The 27,341-nt window shown below is 36.8% G+C and overlaps 1 protein-coding gene across 1 annotated transcript in view; it reads right to left on the reverse strand.

Annotated features, from left to right (window-relative positions):
- Window positions 1–27,341, reverse strand: part of LOC150104392 (uncharacterized) — a 127,607-nt gene that overhangs the window by 92,628 nt on the left and 7,638 nt on the right. Inside the window, exon 2 of the mRNA XM_090396469.1 lies at window positions 8,104–8,237. Coding sequence (XP_090252595.1) covers window positions 8,104–8,237 — 134 coding nt within the window. The remainder of the gene's footprint in view (window positions 1–8,103; window positions 8,238–27,341) is intronic.

Consider the following 27,341-nt stretch of genomic DNA (forward strand, 5'->3'; position numbering starts at 1 on the left):
ATTATCAAGGTCTTAGAGAAAATAGTCAAGAGGAAAATACAAGATTGGATAGAAGAAAATGGGATACTGTATCGGGGACAGCATGGTTCTGTGAAGGGTAGGTCATGCCTCAGTAACTTGCGTTCACATATTATAACACAGTGACGGCTGAACTGGATAAGGGTAATGGGTTTACAGTGATTCTACTGGACCTTGCTAAGGCCTTTGACAGGATACCACATGGGATTCTAATCAGTAAATTGCAGCATATGGGGATGGACATAGGGTTGGTGAGATGGATAGGAGGGTGGTTGACAGAGAGATATCAGAGATCGGTTTACTCAGGAGTAGAGTCCACAAGATGGCCTGTGACTAGTGGTGTGCCACAAGGATCTGTTCTTGGACCACTGTTGTTTAATTTGTTCATTAATGATATAGGAAAGGATCTGAGAGGAACAGTTTATTTGTTTGCAGATGATGCGATGTTGGGTAGGGCAATAGTGAATGAAGATGATGTCAAAATTTTGCAGGATGATTTGGTTGCAGGATGATTTGGTTGCAGGATGATTTGGATAGATTGGAGGTCTAGGCTAAGGAGAATGGATGTCAATTTAATGTGGCAAAATGTAAGGTTATGCATTTTGGGGTGAAAAGATTGGTGGCAATTTACTGCATTGGTGGAACTGTGCTCCAGGAAATTGATGAGGCACGTGATTTAGGAGTGTCGGTGGATAAGGAATTGAAATTTAGGGGACACATTGCAAAAAAGGTGGCCAAATCGGCTCATCAGGTCACTTGGTTACTGAAGAATACGTTGACAAGCGGAGACAAGCAGGTTATTGTTTCTCTGTATTGAGCCTTGATAAGACCCCATCTCGACTACTGTGCCCAGATTTGGTCACCTGGGTTTCTTCTTGATGGGGAGGAGGTGGAGAGGATCCAGAGGCGAGTGACCAAGATGATAGCAGGTCTGTGGAATGAACCTTATGAGAACAGGTTGAGGATTTGTGGGTTGCAAAAATTGGTTGATAGGCAGAGGAGGGGAGATATGATTGAGACATTCAAATTACTGAAGGGTTTCTATAAAATTAATTCAGAAGATATTTTTGAGAACAGGGCTGGTTGTGGGAGGACTAGGGGACATCCATGGAAACTGGGCAAAAGTGTGGTTAGTAAAGGTGTTAGAGCTGAGTTCTTTACTTTTAGAGTAGTGAATGAGTGGAATGCGCTCCCTGAGTCTGTGGTGGATGCTGTGACAGTGAATGACTTTAAGGCGAGGTATGATAGATACTGTATGAATGTCGAATAATTGTGATGAATATGATTTGGGGCCTCCCTCGATGAGCCTAACGACTCCCTGGAGTTGCCCGTAATAATAGTAATATTGGGGTTGTTATAAGATCAATGATGGAGAAGTTCTACAGAGAATAGTGGGAGATCAGGGGAGAACCAGAGGTCATCCCTGGAAACTGTATAAAGAGGGTGTAAGTAGGAGAGTGAGAGGCAGGTTTTTTTCGTGCAGAGTTGTGAATGATTGGAATGCCTTGCCAGAGAGTGTGGTGTCTGCAAGGAGTTTGAGTGTGTTTAAGACTCGGTATGATGAGATGTGTGTGTGATAAAAGGACCTCCCAGATGAGTCTTTGACTCCATGAGGTCTTGGGGTAATAATAATAATAATAATAATATATACACAAAGAATGAATTATAATAAGACAGAACAGAATTGCACAAAAAACTGCTATAAGGAAAGAGATAAGACAAGGTGATTCTTTAAGTCCATGTTTATTTAACATAATCATGGATGAAATAATAACAGAAATTAAATGGAATAAAAATTAAGAACAAAAATTTAAATTTGATTGGATAAGTAGATGATGCAACATTACTTGAAGAAAATTAAGATGATATGCAGCAGTTTTAACATGCAAATATGAACAGAGAAATTCAAAATAATGGTAATTGCAAAAGAACCAATCAGATGTAAATTGGAACTAAATGGAAAAATGCTGAAACAAGTAATGAAATTTAAATACCTAAGAATAACTATGGGGTGCTTAAGAATCAAAGCTATATAACTGAGAGGAGACCTCCACATAGCCTTTAAAGGAATGCAGAGAACCGATCAGGGCTTCTGACCTTATGTCCAATCCTCACCTTCTCGTGGTGCACCCTGTTAGGTATCTACCCGGATAATGAAAGATGATATGCAGCAGTTTTAACAAGCAAATATGAACAGAGAAATTCAAAATAATGGTAATTGCAAAAGAACCAATCAGATGTAAATTGGAACTAAATGGAAAAATGCTGAAACAAGTAATGAAATTTAAATACCTAAGAATAACTATGGGGTGCTTAAGAATCAAAGCTATATAACTGAGAGGAGACCTCCACATAGCCTTTAAAGGAATGCAGAGAACCGATCAGGGCTTCTGACCTTATGTCCAATCCTCACCTTCTCGTGGTGCACCCTGTTAGGTATCTACCCGGATAATGAATGAACGAGGATGGGCTGGCAATTTGGGATTTAGCCAACCAATTTGTATTCTGATTGGCTTAAACCAAAATAAAAAACGATGGTACAACATAACAGAATTTCATGCTGGCTGGGGCGTCACCCAGTTAAACAAGGCCCCCCTCGTTTAACTGGGTGACGGACAAACAGCGAAAAGTCAGCTACTGGAACAAATCCTAAAACCCACCCCAACTCAACATCATCAGCGTTCAAGATACTATCAACATAAGATGCCTGAATGGCAAAGAAATGGAGCTAGCGGAGGAATTAGATAAGTACTAGATTGACATAATAGTGATGACTGAAACAAAAAAGGCAAAAACTGGTGAGATCTTTCTGAGCAATAAATACAAAATGTTATATTCGGGCAATGACAATCAAGGAAAAGAAGGAGTAGCCATAGTATTCAACACTAAATATGAGGCTAATCTTCTTGAATGGCAGGCAGTCTCAAGTAGAGCTATGTGGGCAAATATAAGAATCGGGAACTGGACAATGAGACTTATTTGTGCCTACGGTCTCACAGAAGGTTCTACTAAGGTAGAAGTGGAGGAATTTTTTGAGGCTTTAGAGAAAGCAACTGACACAAGGAAAAAGAAAAAGTTGGTCCTTGTTGGGGATCTAAATACAAGAATAAGAAATGATAATCAGACATACAAAAATATATTTGGAAAATTTGGAGAAAAGAGCAAAGCTAATAATAATGGCAAATACCTGTTGGATTTCTGCTCAGGACATGGACTGGTTATTACTAACACCATGTTCCAACATAAAAATGTGCACAAATTCACATGGAGAGAAGAGGCAAGGAATAAGAAAAGTCTCATTGACTATGTTATTGTTGAGAGTGATGTTTTCTCCCTGGTGCAGGGAGAAAACAACACCAGAGTGTACAGGGGATTTGAAATTGGAAGTGATCACCATTTAGTCTTGAGAAGGATAAAATTGAATTTCATAATGAAAAGAAGAAAATGTAAGAAAGTTTTAAAGCGAATAAAAATTGAGCAGCTCTTAGATGTAAACTGTAGACTAAAATACACAAACATTATTCAAGAAAAAATGAAAGAGTTTGAGAACAGGAACCAAATCTTGGAGATTCAGTGGCAAGCCCTGAAGAACACACCGACTGATTCAGCCAGAGAGGCATGTGGTGAGGTTGTCTGTAAGGATAGAAAAATCAGAACTCCAAGGTGGGCACAGGAAGTTAAAGAGGTAGTGAAAGAAAATAAGAAAGCATATCAAAAGTTCCTGGCGAATAAGCCAGTTTGTGTTTTTAGAGAATACAGAGAAAAATGTAAGAAAGCTAAACACTGTGTAAAACAGCTAAACAAAAGTCGTGTGAAGACTTTGGTAAGAACATAGAAAATAAATATAAACAAGGTGGCAAGATATTCTGGAGGTTGTTGAAGAAGCTCAGAAATAGAGGAAAGAGTGTTGTAAAAGGAATTAGAGATGATAAAGGTGACATGAAAACAGGAGAAAAAGATATGCTTGAAGTATGGAGTAATTACTTTGAAAAATTGCTAAATGAAACAAGCAGTGATCACAGCATAGTGGTAGAAAACACTGACCAGGCATGCAGTCAGGAATACATATCCATACTTGAAGTAGAAAAAGCCATGAAAGGCTTGAAATGTGGAAAGGCAGCAGGAGTAGATGATATTCGACCAGAAATGCTGAAGTATGGTGGTATAAAAGTCTTACAGTGGCTGCACTGCATAGTTCAGAAAGCCTGAACAGAGGGACGAATTCCCGATGATTGGAGTAGAGCTCTCATAGTACCCATATATAAAAAGGGAAATAAAACTGAATGTGAGAATTACAGAGGTATTTCCCTACAGAATGTTCTTGGCAACATCTATGCAAGTATACTTGAGAAACGGTTGAGAAGAATTGTGGAAGAAAAGCTTGGTGAAAAACAAGCTGGATTCAGGGCCAAATAGAGGCTGTCAGGATCAAATCTTCACTTTACGACAAATAGTCAAGAAAGCATGGGAATATAACAGAGATCTGTATTTAAGTTTTGTCGATTTGGAAAAAGCATATGACAAGTGCCAAGAGAGAAGCTATTCAATACGCTACAGTTATATGGTGTCAATCAGGCATTATATCAAGCAATATTTAGTCTTTATTTCAGTTGTATGCCAGCAGCAAGAATTGAAGGAAGTACAGGAAGATAGTTTACTGTTAAATCTCGTGTCAGACAAAGATGTACATTATCTCCTCTGTTATTCATTACCTATATGGATCAGTACAGGAAGATGATATTCATGAAGATATTCATTATCTTCATGAATATGAATGAATGAAGATATTCATTATCTATATGGATCAGTACAGGAAGATAGTTTAATGTTAAATCTGGTGTCAGACAAGGATGTACATTATCTCCTCTTTTATTCATTATCTATATGGATCACATTATGAAGGAAAGTGATATTAAACCTGATAACAAAATTGGATATGTTAATGTTAGCTCTTTGCTTTATGCAGATGATGTTATACTTCTAAATAAATCTGCTACAAGTCTGTAAGATTCCCTCACTAAATTGAACTGTTGTAATAGATATGGCATGAAGGTCAGCATTAAAAAGACAAAGACAATGAAGATAAGCAGAAACATTGAAAATAGCAACAGCAATGTGAATGGAGAACCTACAGAACAAGTAATACATTTCAGCTACCTAGGCACAATTTTTAGTGAAGATGGTAGGAAGTCACCTGAATAAAATTACATGGAATAAGAGAGAAATTAGCCAAAACACTAAATTAGCTATATATAAAAGACAGTAATCAAGCCAATTTTAACTTTCTCAGGTGGTATGGTCACAAACAGAATGGATGAGGAAAGATTAGCAAAACAAGTGTTCTCTGCCAGGTTGGTAGGAAAAAGACCCAGAGGAAGACCAAGATATAGGTGGATTGATACAGTAAAAAAAGTGCCTTAGAAGATAGAAATATAAGATCTGATAATGTTGGAGTGTTGATAGGTAACAGACTGATTTTGAGGAAAATTGTAGAGAGGAAGTTATTAATGATGTAATTTTTCATGTAGTAGTATCATATCCTGTACACCCCTTGAGGTTATATATATCAGAAATTTGATGATGATGAGAATAACTGTATACAGTGAATCACAGAATGAAGTAAAAAAAAGAACATCCCTGATGCCTAAATACACTATACGATATCAAGTGGTTGCACTTGATATCTCCAAGGCATTTGACTGGGTCTGGCACACAAGGGCTTACTAAGCAAGCTGCCATCGGTTGGTCTATCTCAAGACCTGTGTAGTTGGATTGACAGCTTTCTGTTTGGATGCACACTATGTGTGGTGGATGGCTCCTTATCGTCTCACCATTCAACTAATGGCAGGGATTCTCAAGGTTCTGTCCTCTCACCAACCTCTTCCTACTATATATCAATGACCTACTTCAGCTGATCTCAAACCCAATACACAGTTTTACCGATGACAGCACATTGCACTCCTTCCGTTCTTTTGATAAACCTTACTCTTACAACTCACCTCAACCTTCAGAACACTGCCCTCAATTCTGATCTCCAATTCACCAATGGGGTTCAGATAACCTAGCCAATTTCAATGCTAATAAATCCCACTTTTTATGAGAAATAACTGTCTTATTTCTCATAAAAAAGGAACCATTTTTTTCCAGTATTATTTTTGACAACACCCAAATTTCCAGACAATTTGAGACTTCTCTTCTTGGAATTACCCTGACATAAATACATCACAACCATTGCATCCTCAGCTTCTAAAAAACTAGGATTTCTCTTTCGCTCAAGACATTACTTCACCCCTAAACAGCTGTTAACCTCATACAAATCACAAATCCACCCAAACAATTGAATACTGCTCTCACATATGGGGTAGGCCCCCCCCAAAAGCTCCCTCAAAATGCTTGACTCAATATAGGGGAGAGCAACCAGACTTATTAATGACTCATCTCTTACTACCCCCCACACACACTTTAGCACAGACGATCAGTCTCCACACTTTGTGTATTCTACAAATATTTCTATGGAAAATGTTCATCTGAAATAGCATCAATAATTTCCCTACTTAGTACTAAGCTCGTTGGAACATGTGCAGCTGCTGCTCAACATCTTCACAGTGCACTCTTCTCCTCCATCTGCTGTACTATGGAACAGTCTTTCCCCTGATGCATTTCCCATGGAATACAACATACAGACTTTTAAATCAAATGTAAACAAGTTCCTCCTTTACCAACCCACACCACCCATACATGGTACTAATGTACTATAGGTTGATCAACCAACGTCTCATGTATGGGCTCAATATCAAAAAAAAAAAAAAAAAGGAAAAATAAAGATCTAACCAAAAAAACAAAAGTAAGAATAAATAAATCAGTAGTCTGACCAATATTGATATGCATGTGAAATCAGAAATAGAAACATCAAAGATACAACAGATTACAACATGCAAAATGAAAATATTAAGAGAAATAATGCTGGCCTGGTTGGCTGAGTGGTTAGTGTATCTGCTCTCCAGCCAAAAGGCTGCAGGTTAGAATCCTGGAATAGATGTTTGCAATTATCTGTGGAAATACTAGTGATGGGCAGTAGATGGTGTTGATGTGGTTTGCTGTAGTTGGTGGATTGAGTGGTGGAGATGGAGAGTTGTAAAGTAGGTGCCGTCCCTCGATGAGTCTTGGACTACTTGGAGGGGTCATGTAATAATAATAATAATAATAAATAAATAAATAAAACAAAAATGATAAAATGAAAAATGAAAAGATTTATGAAGAAGAATGTCAATTACAACCCATATATACATGGATAAAAAACAGAGGCTACATATTAATAGGATGGACCCCAAAAAAGAGACTAGCAGAAACTGGAAACTAAATACGAAAAGACCAGTTGGTAGACCAAAAAAGCGATCGACAGACTGCCTGCACTGAAGTATTGGAAATGCCAAAATGTGAAGCTTAAAGCAAGAAGAAGAAGAAGAAAAAGAATTTAATTCGTGTCACCTCTAGTATTTCCAAGCACAAATAAATATTAGCTAAAGCTTCTTCAGCCTTCAAGGGTGGACTTTACTGCTGAACACAATACTTATTCTTAAACAACTGCTAACACTGTATAAGTTCCAAATCTGCCCGACCTAAGAATACTGCTCACACATTTGAGGTAGTGCACCACTTTGCTAAGAAACATTCAGAATATCCTATCTAGAAGAGGGTAATCCAATTAATTAATTATCCCTCTCACAGATGTTTTCTTTCCAACTAAGTGTCTCATATATAAGTGTCTCCACTGAACTGGACACCAATAATGTCTCCACTTTCTTCTAAAACTGTAAGATAATGAAAACCATAAGATCCATAGGAATAAAAGCTATAAGAACTATAAGAATAGGGTCAACATTTATTGTATAGTTGGTTTCAGGCTTAGAGAATCAACTTTTCTTCTTCTGAAATACAATGAAATTAAGTAAAACAACATTAAGTATAGTGAAATTTGATTAGGAAGAAGTCAAATTTCAATTCAACATTCTTCATGACTGAGCAACATGCTTCCCTCAAAATTTATAAAAAAAAAAAAAATCTATGCTATGTATTCATATTTACCTCTGCATATTCAGAAAGATATAAATGAGGCATTGATGTTGCTCCAAACTTTGAATCTTCAGAACCCGCTGATGATATTTTATACCTTTGCTTGCGTCTACCCAGAGAGGATGATTTATAAGATGAATTTTCCTCTAAAAAAATAAATAAATAAATAAGAATATTTATTATATCCCTAAATTAAAGCCTAGTTTATAGTTTTAAACCTATTTTGCTCGACTAATTTTAAATTGACTCCAACTATTTTGTAATTCTGAATGTTTAACCACAGTCTTTAACCACACCACTGGCTACAGCATTTCATCATTATGGTTGCAAAGTGCAAAGCCACTAGGCTAACTAAGATATACAGACCACAGTTTATAATTGGAAACTTTCCTAGAAGCATATTTTGCAGAGTGGTACTATTTTGCCTTTCCACTCCTTAGGAAACTTTCCCACTGCAAGACTCATTAAATTACCACCAGGTCAAGGGAATAGTTAACTCTTTTGCACACTGCTTAAAAATACATGGTGATATGTAATCCATTCCCACAGCATTATTAACATGTAACCCAAGCAACATTTGATACACCTCTCATCTTTCACCTCTAATATTCGCATCATTTCTGATTGTTGTGCAGCATCATTTACACCAGCATGATATGCACTGGTAAAGTGCTTATTAAAGAACTCCTCTATATCCTTAACTATACTCACTTTGATACCATAACTATGGTAACAAAGTGAGCATAGAAGAATTATGGAAGGGTGAATCCATAATTCACCCTTCCATAATTCTTCTTCTTTCTTGCTACATAGTAGAAAAATTCCCTTGGGTTTTCTTTGACTACTACTACTCTCCTCCTCGCATACTGTATTTATTTATTTTTTTTTACTGTGCTTTTCACCTTACTGGCTTGCATTTTATATTCCTCACACATCTGTGTTAAATCAGGCATTTAACATCTTTTCCCACACTGCTTGCTCGATTACACTGTTCATCCATTCCACTCTAACTATTTATTTGCTTAACTCTTGGTATGCAGTTATGCAATATTTGTCAGATGCTGCTTTATTTTCATGCACTGTCATATTTTCTGCACAGTTCATCAGCCCAACATACGGTTGATAGCTATGGAACTCACTCATAATCACCCACCTTATCCACAAATATACATTCTTGACAACAACCTTTTCCTGTTCGACCACCTCTCAAACCAATACCTTATGATCACTCTCACCAGCAGGCAGCAGTGTTGATTCCTTATTCATAATCACATCCTCACTATATTATATGTCCCTTAAGAAAGTTATCCATCAGAAACTCAAATTCACTCTCCTAGTTACATACATTATCTCTTTCTTCCAATCCACATTCTTATAAAATCTCCCATTGCAATCACCCATGCTGACACGTTTAAACATTTCACAATTAGTTCTGAGGTAAAAATATATTAAAGAAAAAAAAAAAGAAAAAAAAAATATATATATATATTTTAAAAACATAGATTTAATGACTAAAAACCAAGATAACTTATAAAGATTTTAATAAGAATAATACGACTAGTTTCGGCTTATAACAGCCTTCCTCAGGTATTCTTAAAGGACGAGAATAGTAATAAACATTGAAGTATCAAAATAAACTGGAAATTACAGGTAAAAATTGTCACACATAATTGATACATAAAAAACGTTGTACTTTTTCAAGTTGTTCTAACAGGCGTGCCATTGTTTATTGCAAGTGTGCGTGCAGGCTCACGTGAACGCCAATATTGAATAACTGCAGCATGGCTATCTGGGATGTTATAACTCAAATTGTTGTTTAAGTGGACAGGGTTCAGCAGGATTTCCCTTGATTCTACAATTTTCCTCTCAAACTCATCATCACAGCGAAAGATATTTTCTGATCTATCCCTACAAACGGAGTGGCTTTGTTGATCATCATTAGGATTATTTGAAAAAAGAACATGACTGGATAACGCAGTTGCATGAGATCTTTTGTAAGAGATGTCTCTCTTATGCTCTTCTATACGTTGTTCAATAGATTTGTTAGTTTGTCCAAAATAAGGGATATTGCAATCGCACCATAATTTATATACACCTGGATATTTTAGGTTGTGATGAGTAGGTTTTGGATGGCTGATTAGAGAACGGATTTTAGGAAGTGTGGTGAAGAACGTCTTGATATTATATTTTTTAAGGACTTTAGCTAATTTTTTTTAGAGAACTGTGCTAATGTATGGAATGGAGATGCTACCTTAATAATTAATAGTTTCTGTTGTGCACTGCCTAGGAGTGTCCAGAAGAAATTTCTTAATCGTTTTTTCAGAGTATCCATTTTGTTTAAAGATAAGAGTGAGGTGATTTATTTCTTTTTGTAGTTCATCTGGTTCATTCAAGAGAGAGCGTGCTCTGCATCCTAAGGCAGATATAGTTTCAAGTTTTTGTGGTGGAAAATGATGAGAAAGATTATGCAGATATCTATTGGTATGAGTAGGTTTTCTGTATATAGAGATTTTTAATCTTTCAGAGCATTGTGTAAGCATGACATCCAGGAAAGCTAAGGAGTTATTTTCTAGATCAGCAGTAAATTTTATATTAAGATGCTGGATGTTTAGATGATGCAGAAAATCTGTGAGAGATGTGTGTCTGTGATTCCAAATAATGAATATATCATCAACATATCGTTTCCAAACTTTTGGTTTAAATGAGAAGGAAGATATGGCTTTTGTTTCAAAATCTTCAAGGAAGATGTTAGCTAGAACTGGGGAAAAAGGATTGCCCATTGCCAGGCCTTGTTTTTGTTGGTAAATGGAGTCCTGATATCTGAAGTAACCAGAATGAATGCAATGTTTTAATGAAGTAAACATTTTTTTGGATAATTTGTCCTTTAGTAATGTAAGTACCTCGTCTGTAGGAACGTTAGTAAATAAAGATATAATGTCAAAACTTGCTACAATGTCATTTTCATTGATGGAAATATCTTTTATATGCAAAACAAAATCTGTGGTGTTTTTGATGAAAGATGAAGATTTATTGGAGAAACACTTGAAGTACTTTGCTAGATATTTTGAAACTTTATAAGTAGGTGAGTCGATTCCTTCTACAATTGGGCAAAGAGGGATGTTCCGCAGGTAAAATAATAATGTTACTGTTCTGTTTTAAATTTTTTAGGACTTGTCTTTCAGCCAGAGAAATATTACCTTTTGGAGGTTTAGCATTATTTATAATGAAAATCGATTCAATACGAAGAAGTTTTGCCAAATGATTAGGAATGAGTGAACTTGCCTTTTCTATTTTTGTAAGGAGAGATTCTTTAGGGATAAATTTTGGTGAGGGAATGAAATTGAGACCTTTGCTAAGAATATCCGTTTCTGCATCCGTTAAAATATGAGAAGATTTGCAGATAAAGGCAATTCTATGGTCATCCTCAACTCCAAAGATTACCACAAAAAAATGCTTCATTTACTTGGAGATAGTTCGACATATTCAATTCTTCAGGAAAATCCTACAAGAGAATTACAAAACTGTACAAACAACTTGTTAAAAACTGCGAGTGAACTTTCTCATAATGTTCGCTTCTCTTTACGCTCTCTACATCCTCTTATCCCACGTATCTATGGCGTTCCCAAAATACATAAAGAAAACATCCCTCTTCACCCAATTGTAGAAGGAATCGACTCACCTAGGTATAAACTTTCAAAATATCAAGCAAAGTATCTCAAGTGTTTCTCCAATAAATCTTCATCTTTCATTAAAAACACCACAGATTTTGTTTCGCATGTTTTACTCTCCAAGTAAAAAAACCTAGCTCTAACACCCTTGCTAACCACACTCTTGCCCAGCTTCCATGTATAGCCCCTAATCCTCCCACCACTAGTTCTATTCTCAAAAATATCTTCTGAATTAATCTTATAGAAACCCTTCAGTAATTTGAATGTCTCAATCATATCACCCCTTTTCTGCTTATCATCCAATTTCTGCAACCCACAAATCTTCAACCTGTTTTCATAAGGTTCATTCCATAGATCTGCTATCATCTTGGTCATCACTCGCCTCTGGATCCTCTCAACCTCCTCCCCATAAAGAAGAAACCTCAGTGACCAGATCTGGGCACAGTAGTCGAGATGGGGTCTTATCAAGGCTCAATACAGAGGAACAATAACTTGCTTATTTCTGCTCATCAAAGTATTCTTCAGCATCCAAGTGATTTGATAAGCTGATTTAGCCACTTTTGCAATGTGCTCCCTAAACTTCAACTCCCTATCCACCAACACTCCCAAATCCCTGGTCTCATCAATCTCCTGGAGTACAGTTCCACCAATGTGATATACTGCTGCTAATCTTTTCACCCCAAAATGTATAATCTTACACTTTGCCACATTAAATTGACATCTATTCTCCTTAGCCCAGTCCTCCAAACTATCCAAATCATTCTGTAAAATTTTGACATCCTGTGCACTCACTATTACTCTACCCAAATTTGCATCATCAGCAAATAAATGAACACTTCCTCTCAGATCCTTTTCTATATTGTTAATGAACAAATTGAACAGTAGTGGTCCAAGAACAGAACCCTGCGACACACCACTGGTCACAAGCCGTCTTTTGGACTACTCCTGAATAAATCACTCTCTAATATCTCTCCATCAACCACCCTCCTATCCATCCCCATATGCTGCAGTTTACTGATTAGAATTTCATGTGTTATCCTGTCAAAAGCCTTAGCAAGGTCCAGTAGAATCACTGTAAACCCATTACCCTTATCCAGTTCAGCCGTCACTGTGTTATAAAATGTGAGCAATCCCACAGATATATTGGGATTGAGGTTTTGTAATAGCCTATTCACCTCCATTTCATTCACCACAATTCCTGTATAAGCTATTAGTTCATTCATTCCTGCAATGTCACCAACTGGATGATATACTCTTGCAAAGTGATCGCTCAGTAATTCCACTATATCAACTGATTCGGTTACCTCCCTACCATCGGTATTCTTGAAATCATTCTATCATATACATTTTTTCTTTTACTTGCAACATATCGAAAAAACTGTTTGGGATTCTCTTTAGCCTGCATGGCTAATGTTCTTTCATAATCCGCTTTTATATTTAATCTGAGTATTTCCTAAGATTAAGTTTTTAAAAGTACTACTGTATTATATAATGCTCGATAGCATACATGCTCTTCAACCATGTATCTTCTTACATGTATGGTCTCTACAGGAGGATTTCCAGATTATCTAACCTTCAAGCCCATCCACAGTGCTAATGTATAACAGGTTTGTAACCTTTTGTAGATGGAGTTACAAGTGCTCATGTGCATACCCACATGTAACTTTGCAATATCTTAAAAATTAAGCAAACAGCATTGCAACCTAACATATTATATGACTGATTTATGAAAGCAAGTTAATAATACTGCATACTTAAAACAATACACACAATACAATACAACAAAATAGTAAAGTACAAACTACTAGCATAACTGTGATATAGTAAGCAAATGATTTTAATACATAAATTGACAATGGAATCAAACAGACAATGCACACTATACTGTGATTGTGATGTTACACATGTGCTTTGTTGTTAACTGTACTGTGTAACATCTATCATAACATTGTTCTATATGAGTCTTTGGACGTGTCACGCAATAATAATAATAATAACAACAATAATAATAAATTTAGGTCTTTTATATATACTAACCATAGTTGGTTTAGGATCAGGTCTCGAGTTTTATTGCACTATGTTGAGCATCGTATTATTTCAGAGGCTTTTTTAGGGTTGCAAATATAACTATTAAATTCAATACAGTATTTTTGTTAGTTCCCAAATTACTTGATGTTTTTCCTTAGTAGTAGCAGCATGGTAAGTGAGGTCTGGTTTATGTCCTCTTTTCCCACTTCCCTCAACGTTCTTGATATGTTCTTTCATGCATACTTCTTCTGAACATCACATCTGTCCAACGTAACACACGCACACCCAAAGAACCTCATTAACTAAGTATCATGATTTTTTTCATACATGTGAAAGCAACTTTGAAGTCATACTGTTGTAATATTTGAGTGTGTTTAAAGCGTGGTATGATAAAATTAATAAAATTCCTAGATGAGTCTTTGACTCCATGGGGTCTTGGGTAGTAATAATAATAATAAATCTGTGGTGCTGTTTTTAAAGTGGTAAAGCAACAGCACCTTTATAGTCCACATTTTCTTATCTGTTTGCAGAGATATTTAGTTGTTTTTTAAGAATGTTATTAATAGTTTTTATAGATTGTAGTAGCCATTCTTTACAAACGCTTCTCTTAGAAAATCCTTTTTTTTTTTTTTTTTTTTTTGTCACCAGTGAAGCCTGTTGGCTTTTTATTTTAGTAATTCTTGGTGCCTTTTGTGATGCAACACCTTTTGGCAACTGGTATAGTAAAGTATGACTTCTACATCACTTCAACCTGGGTCTACCTATCCACTGATGAGACCTCAACAAAGGTGGAAAATGGTCTGGTTAGTGACCCCCCCACCTCACAATGTATAGCATCATACATGTCCACAAGGAGATGTGCTTTACATTATGGGAAATACTAAGGAAAGTGATCAGAGCTTACTCCACCTTTACCACGAGTTGTCCCTGTCATGAAAGGTTTGCGTACACTTGGATCAGCTGAAACTTTTATAGTTTCTATATTTGGCACGAGAATAGAGAAACTACAAGAAACTCTTGTAGTTTCTCTATTCAACTTTGAAATAATGTTGGATTCAATATCCACTTAACATGAATAATTCTAATGTTGAATTATTTTTTGAATGAAGGAACATAGTTGCAGATGTTGGTGGTGGGGGAAAAGCATGTGACTGAAGCTTATTAAACTAGTAAGGAAATACACCTCAGGTAATTTGTGAATTAATGACATCATATAGTGAATTTAATAGCTATAATCACAAGATTAACACGTTTGCTGCAAACTACGAGTATACTCGTAGTTAGTATATGAGCCACAGCCAGCTACGAGTATACTCGTATGACGCTTACCGCCGGCAACGAGATTACCCGTACTGACCTTGAAGAAGTGAAATTGCTTGGCATACAGGAACAAACTATTACGAAGTAGCATGGCAGTGAATGTGTTAAAGAATCCCCCAAAATGGCACACGTCCAACACAGTGTAATAAAAATCAAGGCATATCCAAAACCAATTGTGATCAACATATATAAAAGTGCTAAAATATATGGAAGTAGGTTATGACAGATGTTAGAAAGCACAGATTAACAAAGAAACATATGTAATGTCAACACAATATGCACTATCACTTTGATTCCATTGACATCAGTATATGTATCAAAATCATTCTGCTACTCTATGTTTTTAAATCGATATTTAATTTTATTCCTGATGAAGTATGCCTACAGCATAACCACACCACTGAATTAATAAGTTTTTTGTACTTTCATACTTATAATTATACTGGAATAATTAAATTGCAGATGCCAAGAAATTATATTCTTGGTTTATCCTCTATCCAAGTGTAAGAAAAACAAAGTACCTTCATGAGTAAGCTACTTGTATATAGAGGCTAATGACTTTGCATTAATTGCTTTATATCCCATAATACAAACACACATCCTTTTTGGTGTGTATAATGCTAAACATTACAGGACAGGCTGCTACCCAGACCAGTTTTGACCTTTATTTGGGTAAGTACAGGGATGCCTCTCCAAAGTCACTCTAAATCTCACTAAGTGATGCTAAAGAACCACTACTAAACTCGGCAGTGTATCCGCTCAATGACAAGCAAATGCCCACCACCACCAAGCAGAGTCCCCTAACAAGCAAAGCAATCTCAAAGAACATTATTAAATGCCATCAGTGGGAACAAGACCCAGAAGTCATATCAACATTTTTTTTTTTATCATTAACGCTACTATCAGGATGGGTGAAGCACAAGTGCTTTTCATATTCCCCTTTGTCTGTGATGAGAGTTATTTGAGAAAGGGAGTTTTGTGAGCAATTAAGCTCGCCCTCTGGGGGCAGTTGTATTAGGTATGATCAGTTGGGAGTAGAATAGCCTTCAGTCTTTTATATTTGTAGTAATCTGTTTCATTGTAACTGACAGCTTGTACGATCAGCGGGTTTGAATGTGAACTTGACTTGACAAAGAATTTTTCTGCAAGATCACGGAGATGGGAGGAAATGTATGGAATGCCGGTTTCTCAATGAATCTGTGAATTTCTGATAAACCACAGGGCATCCAGGATCATCCTCAGGCATTTATTCTGGATTCTTCGTAGTTTTGAAATATTTGATCGTGAGGTGCGACTCCATGGTGGTGAGGCATAGGTAATAACTGGACATATGACCATACAGTAAAGTAGTAATTTATTTTGTAAGTTTAATTTGCTCTTGCGGTTGATCATTGGGTAGAGCTGTGCAATGACTTTGGAAGTCTTGGAGCCAATGAGATTGATGTGTTTGCTAAAAAGGAGTTTCTTGTCCAACAATACTCCAAGGTATTTGGTCTCTGATTGCCATGGAATCTTTTGACCAGAGAGCAAGATGTTTTCTTCAATGCAGACCTTTCTTCTCGACGAGCTTTTGAGGGGTTTTTCTGAATCCTCCAGTTGGTGAACCAGTTTTCTAGCACGTTGATACTTACTTGGAGTCTACTGATTGCTAGGAGTGGGCTGAGTGACCTTACTAGAATAGCTGTGCTGTTGGCATAGAGGGCAGTAATGGTTGTTCTTGAGTTAAGAGAGATGTCTGATACGCAAGTTGTGAAAAGTATTGGAGCCAGGAGAGAACCCTGAGGTACTCCAGCCAGGATTTTGCACCTTGATGACACAATTCCACTGAGTTTTATTTGCATGTATCTTTCACTAATGTATGAGTATATAAGTTTCACTAGTTTAATTGGGATATTGTTTTCAATTAGTTTGAAGATAAAGCCTTGATGAAAACCTTATCAACGGCCTTGGCAACATCTAAAAATACAGTAGCAGTGTGAAAGTGCCAGTTAAAACCATGGGTGTTATGTTCTGTTAGTCGGTGAATTTGTTGCACTGTGTCGTGAGCTTTCCGAAACCCAAATTGTTCATTTGGAATTATTTTCTGTTTGTCCACTGCTGATTGTAGTCTTGATAGGATGACCTTTTCTGTTACTTTGCTCAGGCAGAAAAGAAGACTGATGGGCCTAGATTTGGGGAAGTTGTGGGTTATTACCAGGCTTTTCAGAGGTATAATTTCAGCGATTTTTCCAATCTGTTGGAAAGTACTGAAATCTTAAAATGGAATTGGTGATATTAACTAGATGAATTATGGCTTTCCTTGGGAGTAGCTTTATTATTCTATTGGTAATGCCATCGGGGCCAGGAGTCTTTTTGTTCTGCAGATGGGATATAATATTGATTATTTCTGTTGGAGATGTGGGGGTGATGATTTCTGAATCATCCTTAGGCTGTCTTAATGCTTTTCTAACTTTACGATGAACTTTGTAAATGAGATTAACATTTAAGTTTTCATAAGATGGGCTGCACTGATTTTCCAGATTGTCAATTAAGGCTTCTACTTTTTCTTCATCTGAGTGTGCAATTCCAAGTTTGATCTTCATAGGAGGAAGGGGTTGTCTTTTGGTACGAAGAGATTTTATAAATTTCCACATGCAGTTATCTTCTGGGTTGATTTCTGTGAGTTTGGAAATCCATTTGGAATTCCTGTGTATCTGGAGGGCTTCTTGAACCTGTCTGTTCAGGTTGTTTTGTCCTGCAGAGCTCTAGTGTTGTGATATCACTTTCTGGCTTTGTTTTTGGTCCTAATCAGATCCATTATCTCTTCTGGGATCCAGATGGATGCGTGGAAGACAGTGGTTTGAGTGACTGATGTTATTGTTGATTTGCCTAGTTAGATTGCTTACAGCTAGGTCTATGTCTTCTTTTTTGCGAATGACAGGGGTGTGGGACGATGTGGACTGGGAGAACCTTAGAGAGCTTGTCCCATGCTAAGAAAGAATGATGGGGAGAGAGCTGATCCTGGAGTCCTAGCTTGAGCAGGATGGGATTATGATCTGAGTTAAGCTCTTCTAATGCCTCCAGCTGGTATTGATATCTGATGTTCCTGAGGATAACTATGTCTAGTACGTCAGAACTTCCTGATGGGTGGTAGTGGGTGGGCTCAGTGGGTCCAGCTCCTATTGATGAGTTGAGTGACGTGTAGTTGAATAAGGTACGGCCTTTGGAGTTGATTGACGAACTGAACCAAACTGTATGTTTGGAACTGAGATCTCCTGCTATAATTATGGAATCTGTGGAGCCGAGGATGGAGTCTAAGGCTGCTGTCAATAGTGGAATGCCGGGAAGATTGTACTGAGTAGATTTTGAGTTTGCCTGCGTTATTTGTGTGCACCACTACACCTGTCACTTCAAGGTTTAAAGTTTCGGGCTGGTCAATGCATTGTGGCTCAAATTATTTTTTAATTTGAGCCACAATAGATGAGTTGTTTTCTTGGGTTGTTTGATGGTCTGAAGTGAGATTCACTGATTAGGATTATGTCTGGATTGTATCTCTTTGCAAATTCTTGCAGCTCAAGAATTTTATTTGTTAAGCCATTGGCATTCCATACTGTTATCATGAGGGAATTCAGTTTGAATTTTTTAAACATTACAGAGAGCTGTTAATATGGATTGGGTTTCTAGATAAAATCTCTTTCTGGAAGATGGTGAGATGCATGCTTTGCTGAATTCGTGCAGCATTGTTGCAAGTGAAGAGGTTAGAGCTGATGAGAGTTTGGAGTTTGTTTGCTCTTGTGATGAAGGAGTCTGAGTTCTTACTGCCTCCGCATATGATTTGGACATGGATGAAGGTCGAGTACCTTCTTGTGCTGCTGAGTATGAGGTATTATGATCTGGAGGGTGACCTGCTTGGTTGTTTATTGTGTCATTGCTTGGAGGAGCGTGGTTCGTTCTTGTTGATCCACGGTTTTTTGGATGGAAAAGGCATCCCTTGTAATTAGCAGGATGTGGTCCTCTACAGTTGGCACAGCAGGCAGGTGTGGATCTGAGCTTGGTGCAGGAGTTGGTTTGGTGACCCTCACCACATTTCAGGCATCTGTAGGCAGCTCTGCATAGCTTTTGGGCATGTCCGAACCTTTGGCATCTGTGACACCCCTGCCAATGCCTTCTTCCTTAGAGGTTCGGTTGTAATTTTGAGCTTACAAATGTCAGTTACTTCATAAATTCTTTTTTGAGTATTGTTGATTTCGACCAACACCAGTGGCATTGGTCTTTTATCTGACCTAGCATCCTGCTGACTTTGATTGGGGTCAATCATTGACTGATGAGGTCAGCTGTGATCTCATCAGTCGAGATGCCCTCAGCAACCCCTCTTAGAACCACTTTTAGATTTTTTGCGCTTGCTAGCGTGAAGGTGTGGAAGGGTAATTTGGAATTGTCCAGCATTTTTGTCATCATGCAATAATCTGTAACAGTGGTAGGATGAATCTTTACACTCTTGTCAGTATTTCTTGCCCAGGATAAATTGATATTTTGTCCCCCTAGGGACTTTGAGACTGTGGTCCATTTTTCTTTGTCTCGAATAATAACTGGTGTTGGTCGAAGATTTTCTTTTCTATTTTGAGTGACTACAGTGTTGATGTTGTTACATCCTCTTCCATTTCATCTACAGATGTTCTACATCTTTTATTAGATTGTTCGTCCTGCGAACAATTGAACTGTCTGGGAGTCTTTGTAGGTGGAACAGGTGTAAAGTCCCCTTCTGTGTCCACATCACCTTCTTCCGTGTCATTAACTTGAGTGAAGAGATTCAGACAACCAGGATATTCCGTTTCAAATTTCTTTAGGATGAATTTAAGAATGTCAAGTGACATATCATTGTTTAAATTTTGAATGGCATTCTTAATGTCTTTTACGTTCTCCATCCTTGCACACCGGTTGTAATCAAGGAATATTCCAATGTCTTTAAATATTCCTGTCTACCTTGGAGGGTTTATTGACAAATCCCATAGACTTATGCAAGTCTACCAGCTAAACAATATATCATTGCAAAAATAGACTCAAAAAGAAGTAAGCTTACCTCTAAATATCATTAGGAAATCTCGAAAATATCACACTAATCAAAATGCAAGACTAATAATAAATACAAGTAACCACTAACTAATGCCATCTTTTCAATTCAATCGACTACCCCTGATCTTTCATCAAACTTGCCTCATCATATCCACATACTCCACACCATTTGGCATTACTTCAATGTTATTCAACATTAGAGTAATTATATATTATGATTATAATATAATTATAAGCTTAGCTGTGAAGATATTTCACATGAAAACTTTGTCTGCTTACACTTAGATAAAGGATAAACCAAGAATATTTCTTGCCATCTTTAATTTATTTTAAAATCAAGAGAAAAAACTTGCAACAACTGGAATCATTACAAGGGATAATAAATCTCAAAACTTGGTGTCAGAATTTCAAAATCAATCCAACCTTAGAATACTGTTGTCATATTTGGAATGGTGCATGAAAAACCTCTTTATGAATTGTTGATGTCATCAAGAAGAGGGAAATTTATTTAAACAACAACTTCTTTCTTACAGGTTCATTGAATTGTTATCTGACAGATTATCTGTTTTTACATTATGCTTGATGATGATAACAGTGGTTGCAGTTCGTTGTAGTTGGAGAATTAGTTGGAGACGGTTGTGGAGTAGGTGCCCTCCCTCGACAAGTCTTTGGACTTCCCTGGAGGTGTCACATAGTAATAACAATAATTATAATTATTATTCCACAGGCACATCCATGATTGCTATTCCACTAAACTAACATTTGTCATTCCTCCTTACTCTACACCTATAAAATCATCAGCAACAGCTGGTTAACATTCTCTTGCAATCCAACTATAAACTAACTGAATCTGTTTCATCTCCATTTAAGTAAGAATTTTTCTGATAAAAGCTTGAAAGGATTGAAGAATAAATACACCTCTACAGACAGGTAAACAAAAATGAGCCATGTTAAATATGAAGTCAACAGGAAACGACCAAATTGTTGATTAATACACATTTTAACACCATAAAGGAATCAAATGCAATAAGATTACAGCTTATCAAGCCAACTCAAACTACCCACATTGTAAGGATGCTAATACTGCATATTTAATGACTTCAAATCGAATACAGAAATCAGATAGATTATATTGTTGGCAACAGAAGGTGAGAAGTCTTATTTAAAGAATCTAGGACAGTATCCAGTGCATATTGTGGAACAGATCATTAACTATTATTATGACACCCAAATAGAATGATACCTAAACAAACACAAATACTACAAAAACAGACAAGAAATCAACTTAAATCCAAAATAAATGCCACCAAAAGAAACTATTACTTCCAGAAATCTTCTGCAGACAGCAGCAATATGAAACAAACAAGGCTGACACTCAATGAATTACTTAACAGAAAATGTAAAACATCCCTGCAAGACTTCATCGCTAACAATTTTGGTGAAGACACTCAGAATCCTTTAACCAAATCTTTAAACCTAAAACCAGTCCAGGGATAGGCATCAGGCCACCTTCATAGCACATTTTGAAACTGATACATGCAAAAGGGTATTATCCCGAGGTAATTACAATATAATCTTACAAAAAACAATATAGATTCCAAAACTAACAAAAACACACTCACATTATTAGAAGACATTGTGGATACTATACAGAAAGTTATAATAAAAACAAATTCACCATATTTACAAGATCTAAAAAAAGTGTTTGACACTCTTGACCACCAAATATTACTGGACAAATTACATGCCATTGGAATTTACAGAAAACTACACTCCTGGTTCAGCAATTACCTGGCAAACAGAACTCCGGTAACAAAAATAGGTTCAACTATTAGTATTAGTGGTGCATGCAGGATTTAATCTTGGGGGGGGGGGAGCTGAGTAGATGATTTGAGAATACACACTATGCATCGCACGCGACATATGACTGAGCATCTGCAATGATCACTAATTCATAAGTAGTATAGAAATAGAAGACACGACACAACATAAATAAAAAAAAAAGAATTTTAATTAGGAAAAGATTTTTGGAAAATTTTCTAGTGTTTTTTTTTCCTTTTTCTTTGGGGAGGGGTCAGGGACTCTTTCCCCCCCCCCCTCTGGGTACACCATTGCCAACTATAGTACAGGTATACAAACCAAACACGAAGTTCCTCAAGGTGCAATATTATCACCCACCCTTTTCAACATATACATAAATTCACAATCTCCCCATATAGAACCAGATATACCAGTATGCTGATAACACCACACTGCTTGCAATCCACAAAGACATCACATAGCCCTCTCCAAAACAGAACAAGACCTGAATGAATTAATGAGATTTTTTCATAACAATTCCATCATAAGCGATAGCGATTGTGTTGATGGAATGGAAAATTGTTATGCTTGTATACTAATGTATGTTGTATCAAAAATAAAGGGGCTGAGTTTGTAGCATTGATTGAATCAATATGCCCAAAGATAATTGGCATAAGTGAAACTTGGTTGACTGAAAATGATATACTGTCAGGAGTTGAAATGGTAGGATATAGAATTTTCCAAAAGAATAGGAAGATGAAGAGAGGAGGGGGAGTCTTGTTGATGGTACCAGAGGAACTGTGTCCTTCAAGAGTCAAAGTGGAAAATAGTAGTACGTGTGAAGATTTTAAAGCTGTTTGCTGTTAAGTTGAGATCAATATAATAGTGTATCTAATAGGATGCTATTATAGGCCAGGGAATGTGGAGAGTATTGATTGTGAAATGTTAGACAAATTAGCTGGGCAAGTAAAAGGAAGATGATCCTAATGGACGGTGGCGTAGCTAGAGCTGTTGCCGCCCCTCTCAATACACACCAAAAATACTACAAAAAGTCAAAACGACGTATAGGGAAATAAATTAAAACATTATGTTTAGTTTTGAAGTAAAACTTTAATTTCAACAGTCTAAAATGTTATTTTTCTTGCTTTTCTGTTAGCAAAATCATCTATGACATTGGCGAAGTCTGTTTCATAGTAATGTAGGTAATTCTTAATCAAATTTTATTTAGAAAAACTCCTCTCACAACTAGCAACACTTACAGCAATTGTGAGGAAAATTCACAGTAATATTACAATATTTGGAACTGAGTTCTTGAGACTGTATTTTAGAATTAATTGCAAAGTTCAAAATGCTGCCAGGGGAGCAGACAGCCCCCTCCACACACCCCCTAGCTATGCCACTGTTAACGGGAGATTTTAATTATTGGAATGTGGTTTGGAAAGAAGAGATAGTGCATAGTAACAAGGAAAGAGAATTTGTTGAGTTTCTGCAGGATAACTATCTAAAGCAGCATGCGATTGAAGTAACAAGAGGTTTATCGGTGTTAGATTTGGTGATATCCTAACAGGATGTGATTGTGGGCGAGATATCAAACACTGCCACCTGTTGGTGAAAGTGATCATGAGGTACTGGTTTGGAAGGTAGTCAAACAGGAAAAAGCTGTTATTAAGGTCTATATGTGGAACTATAAGTTGGGTGATTATCAGAAGCTCCATAGTCAACTAGCATCAATACATTGGGTTGATGAATTGTGTAGAAAAGATGTTGACAGTGCATGGGAAAAATGATAAGGCAGTATATAACACAAGCAATGTGTAACTGCATACCAAGAGTTAAGCAAATAAATAGAATAGGGGTTAAATGGATGAACAGTGAAATCAAGCAAGCAGTGTTACTAAAGAAGTTGTTATGGAGGAAGTACAAGACAGTTTGCAGTGAGCAGATGCACGAAGAATATAAAGTGCAGGCCAGAAAAGTGACATGCATGGTTAAAAAAGAAAAAGTAGAATATGACAGGAGATTGGTCAGACAGATCAAAGCTAATCCAAAGGTTTTCTGCTATGTAGCAAGCAAGAGGAAAAATAATTATAGCAGGTTGATGCTGGTGGATAGTAGCAGAGTAACCATAGCAAATGATATAGTAGAATCAGTTAATAAACACTTCATCAATGTATATCAGAGCTATCCAAAGCACTGCCTGCAGGCCGCATGTGGCCCGCAGTGCGATTTTGTGCGTCCCACCTGTGAGTTTTGATTTTCGGGAGCGAAAAAAATAAAATAACAATTTGAATCTAATGCGTATTAGATATTTTAATTCTATCACTAATCGATAATCGCGATGTTGGTAATTTTATATGATGTGTTTACATCACTATATACCCACGTGTTTTTCAAATATTAGGTGTGTCAAAGAAGCATTCTTATACTATAGAAAGTTTTTTACCTTGGGTATATATATTATGCTAAAGATACGAAGCAATTTTATAAGATGGAATTTTTAATCCCTTTTCTCAAGTAAGCAAACAGACAAGTAAGTCTCAAGTTTGCAGCTGCACGTAGTGCAACACTAGGCAACTCGTTGTAATTAATCCTTTTTCCCAAGTAAGCAAACAGACAAGTCAGTCAAGTTTGCGGCTGCACGTAGTGCAACACTAGGCAACTCGTTTACAACGAGTTGCACTACATGTAGCCGCAAACTTGACTTACTTGGGAAAAAGGATTAAAAAACCTAGCTTATAAAATTGCTTGGTATCTTTAACATTCTTATACTCTTTTGTTCCAACGCGCATGCTCTGACAGCTCATGGGGAACGTGAGAGCGCAATTAGTGTTGTTTGTTTGTTCAGCTATCGAGATTGTGTCCCTGCTGCTCACCAAATTACTAGATACGCATTATGATGTGGTCCTCGGGTAAATCTTTTTTTTTTTAAATGCGGCCCTCTGATTACCAAAGGTTGGACAGTCCTGGTGTATATCATAGTGGTGTGAATGATGCTGTGCAAATGTAGAAGGGAGGCAAGAATTAATAGAATTAAAGGTGAAAGAATTGCAGGTGTATCAAGTGGTGCTCAGATGTTAGATGTTAATAAGACTGTGGGAATGGATTACATATCGCTGTGCATTTTTAAAGAATGTGCAAAAGAGTTAGCAATGCTTTGGTTCCTGGTTATTTAATGAGAGTCTTGCAGCAGGTAAAATTCCTAAGGTGTGGAAAAAAGGCAAAATAATATCTCTCTACAAGCATGGTTTGAGAGCAGAAGTTTCCAATTATAGACCAGTCTATATATATGCAGTTGTGATCAGTGTTGGAAAAATTGGTTAGAGATAGAATACAGCATTATTGTGTTAATGAACATAAGATTCTCTATGATGGTCAGCATGGGTTTGTGAAGGGCAGGTCTTGTTTTAGCAATCTGCTTATGCTTTATGATAAGGTGAAGAATGTGTTAGATAAGGGAAAACCATGTACAGTGATATAAATTAAAGATGCCGAGAAATTATATTCTTGGTTTAATCCATTATCCAAGTGTAAGCAAATAAAAATTTGCACGTGAAGTAACATAATGACTGGGTTACTTGTATATAGGAAGCTAATGACCTCACTAATTGTCTTAGTATCCCATAATGCAATGCACATACCCTTACTCTGTAAAGGCATTTGATAGATTGCTACATGATAAGTTGGTGTACAAGCTTCACAGGATAAGAATAGATAGTATATTCGATAGCTTGATCGGAGATTGGCTCTAAACAATACCAGCAAGTTGTATATAATGGAGCTGTGTTTCAGAAAAGGAAGGTAACCAGTGGCATGCTTCAGGGTTCTGTTCTTGGGCCTCCTACTGTATAACTTCTTGTTGATGATGTTTTGTGTGGATTGACTAGTCATCTTCAAATGTTTGCCAATGATCCAAAGTTAGGTAGAATTATCAGAAGCAGTGCTGATGTTAATTCTCTACAAGAATATTTGAGTATTTTAGCTTGGACATATGAGTGGGGTTGCAGTTTTAATATTAATAAATGCAAGGTGTTAAACTTCGGAATTACAAGATATTAAGCTGCATACTGTATTGGTGGAGCTGAACCTCAGGAAGTGGATGAGATTCAAGATTTTGGAGTGATGGTGGACTGGAGTTTCTAGGTCACATAGCACACTGAAAAGACCGCACATTGCATTGCTGGTATGATAAAAAGTACACTGATATGTAGGGATAAGGAGGTGGTGGTGCCTCTATATAAGTCATTGGCCAGACCACATATGGACTATTGTACTCAGATTTGGTCACCTAGTTTTCATTGTAATGTGAAAACACTAGAGAGGGTCCAAATATGAATAAACAAAGTGATATCAGGACTCTGGAGTGCTGGTTATGAAGAGCATTTGAGAGAATGTGGATTACAGAGGTTGATGAATAGGAGAAAAAGAGATGATGTGATAGAATCCCTTAACTAACTTGAAAGCCTCTATCAGATTAATACAGAAAGAATTATAAAAAGAGTGGATGTTACGATGGAAAGAAACGAGAGGCCATCCATGGAAGTTGTATAGGGATGTGGTGAAGAGTAGATTTTTTTTATGTGAAGAGTTGTTAGTGAGTGGAATGCATTGCCTCAGTGCGTTGTGAGTGCAGGTAGTGTAAGTAACTTCAAAGCTCATTATGATATACATGTAGCTGGTTGAGTAGGCCTCCCACGATGAGTCTGTTCACTTTACAGAGGTTACCAAATAATGATGATAAACACCAAAACCCAAATGTTAATTAATAACCCAAGAGTTCCATATCCAGTACCAATCACATGCATCATTGTATTATCAATGTCAACAATTGCCTGAAAATATACCTATAACACATGAACCTCAGATCCTTGTTCACTACTACTTCAAGGTCTCTTGTCTCCTCAACTTCCTCCAGAATTTCCAAACCAAGTACATTCTTTGCATCCCATTGGCAGAAGGGATTAGGTTTCTTGCTTGGAGAGTGGTGAATGAGCAAAAATGGTTGCTGGAGGTAGATGCAAGTGCATGCTAGTGAATGAGTTTTAGGAATGGTACAATAGGCATTATAGAAACAATGCTAACATGGAACTCCTGCAGTCTTAAAACTCCACAGAGATTCACTGATAATAATAATAACAGCGACTATTAATGAATGTCTATGGTGAGGTGTTATATTTTGGTTCTGCATCATCATTATTATTATTATTCCATATGTAAGAAGACAACAGCCATTTCTCTATTAGCTAAAGTATGATCACCCAAAATTTTTGAGATGGTTGTGATGTTAGCTGGCATTAATGTAACAGCCAATGTGAGTGGGCCTACAGTATACAGAGAAAGTAAACAAGTATAAATGGTTAGTGTATTAAGAAAGGAACTGAATGG

This window comes from Typopeltis vanoorti, chromosome 8, assembly GCF_054136105.1.
Source record: "Typopeltis vanoorti isolate ZY-2024b chromosome 8, IOZ_Tvanoo_1.0, whole genome shotgun sequence".
Lineage (NCBI taxonomy): Eukaryota > Metazoa > Arthropoda > Arachnida > Uropygi > Thelyphonidae > Typopeltis > Typopeltis vanoorti.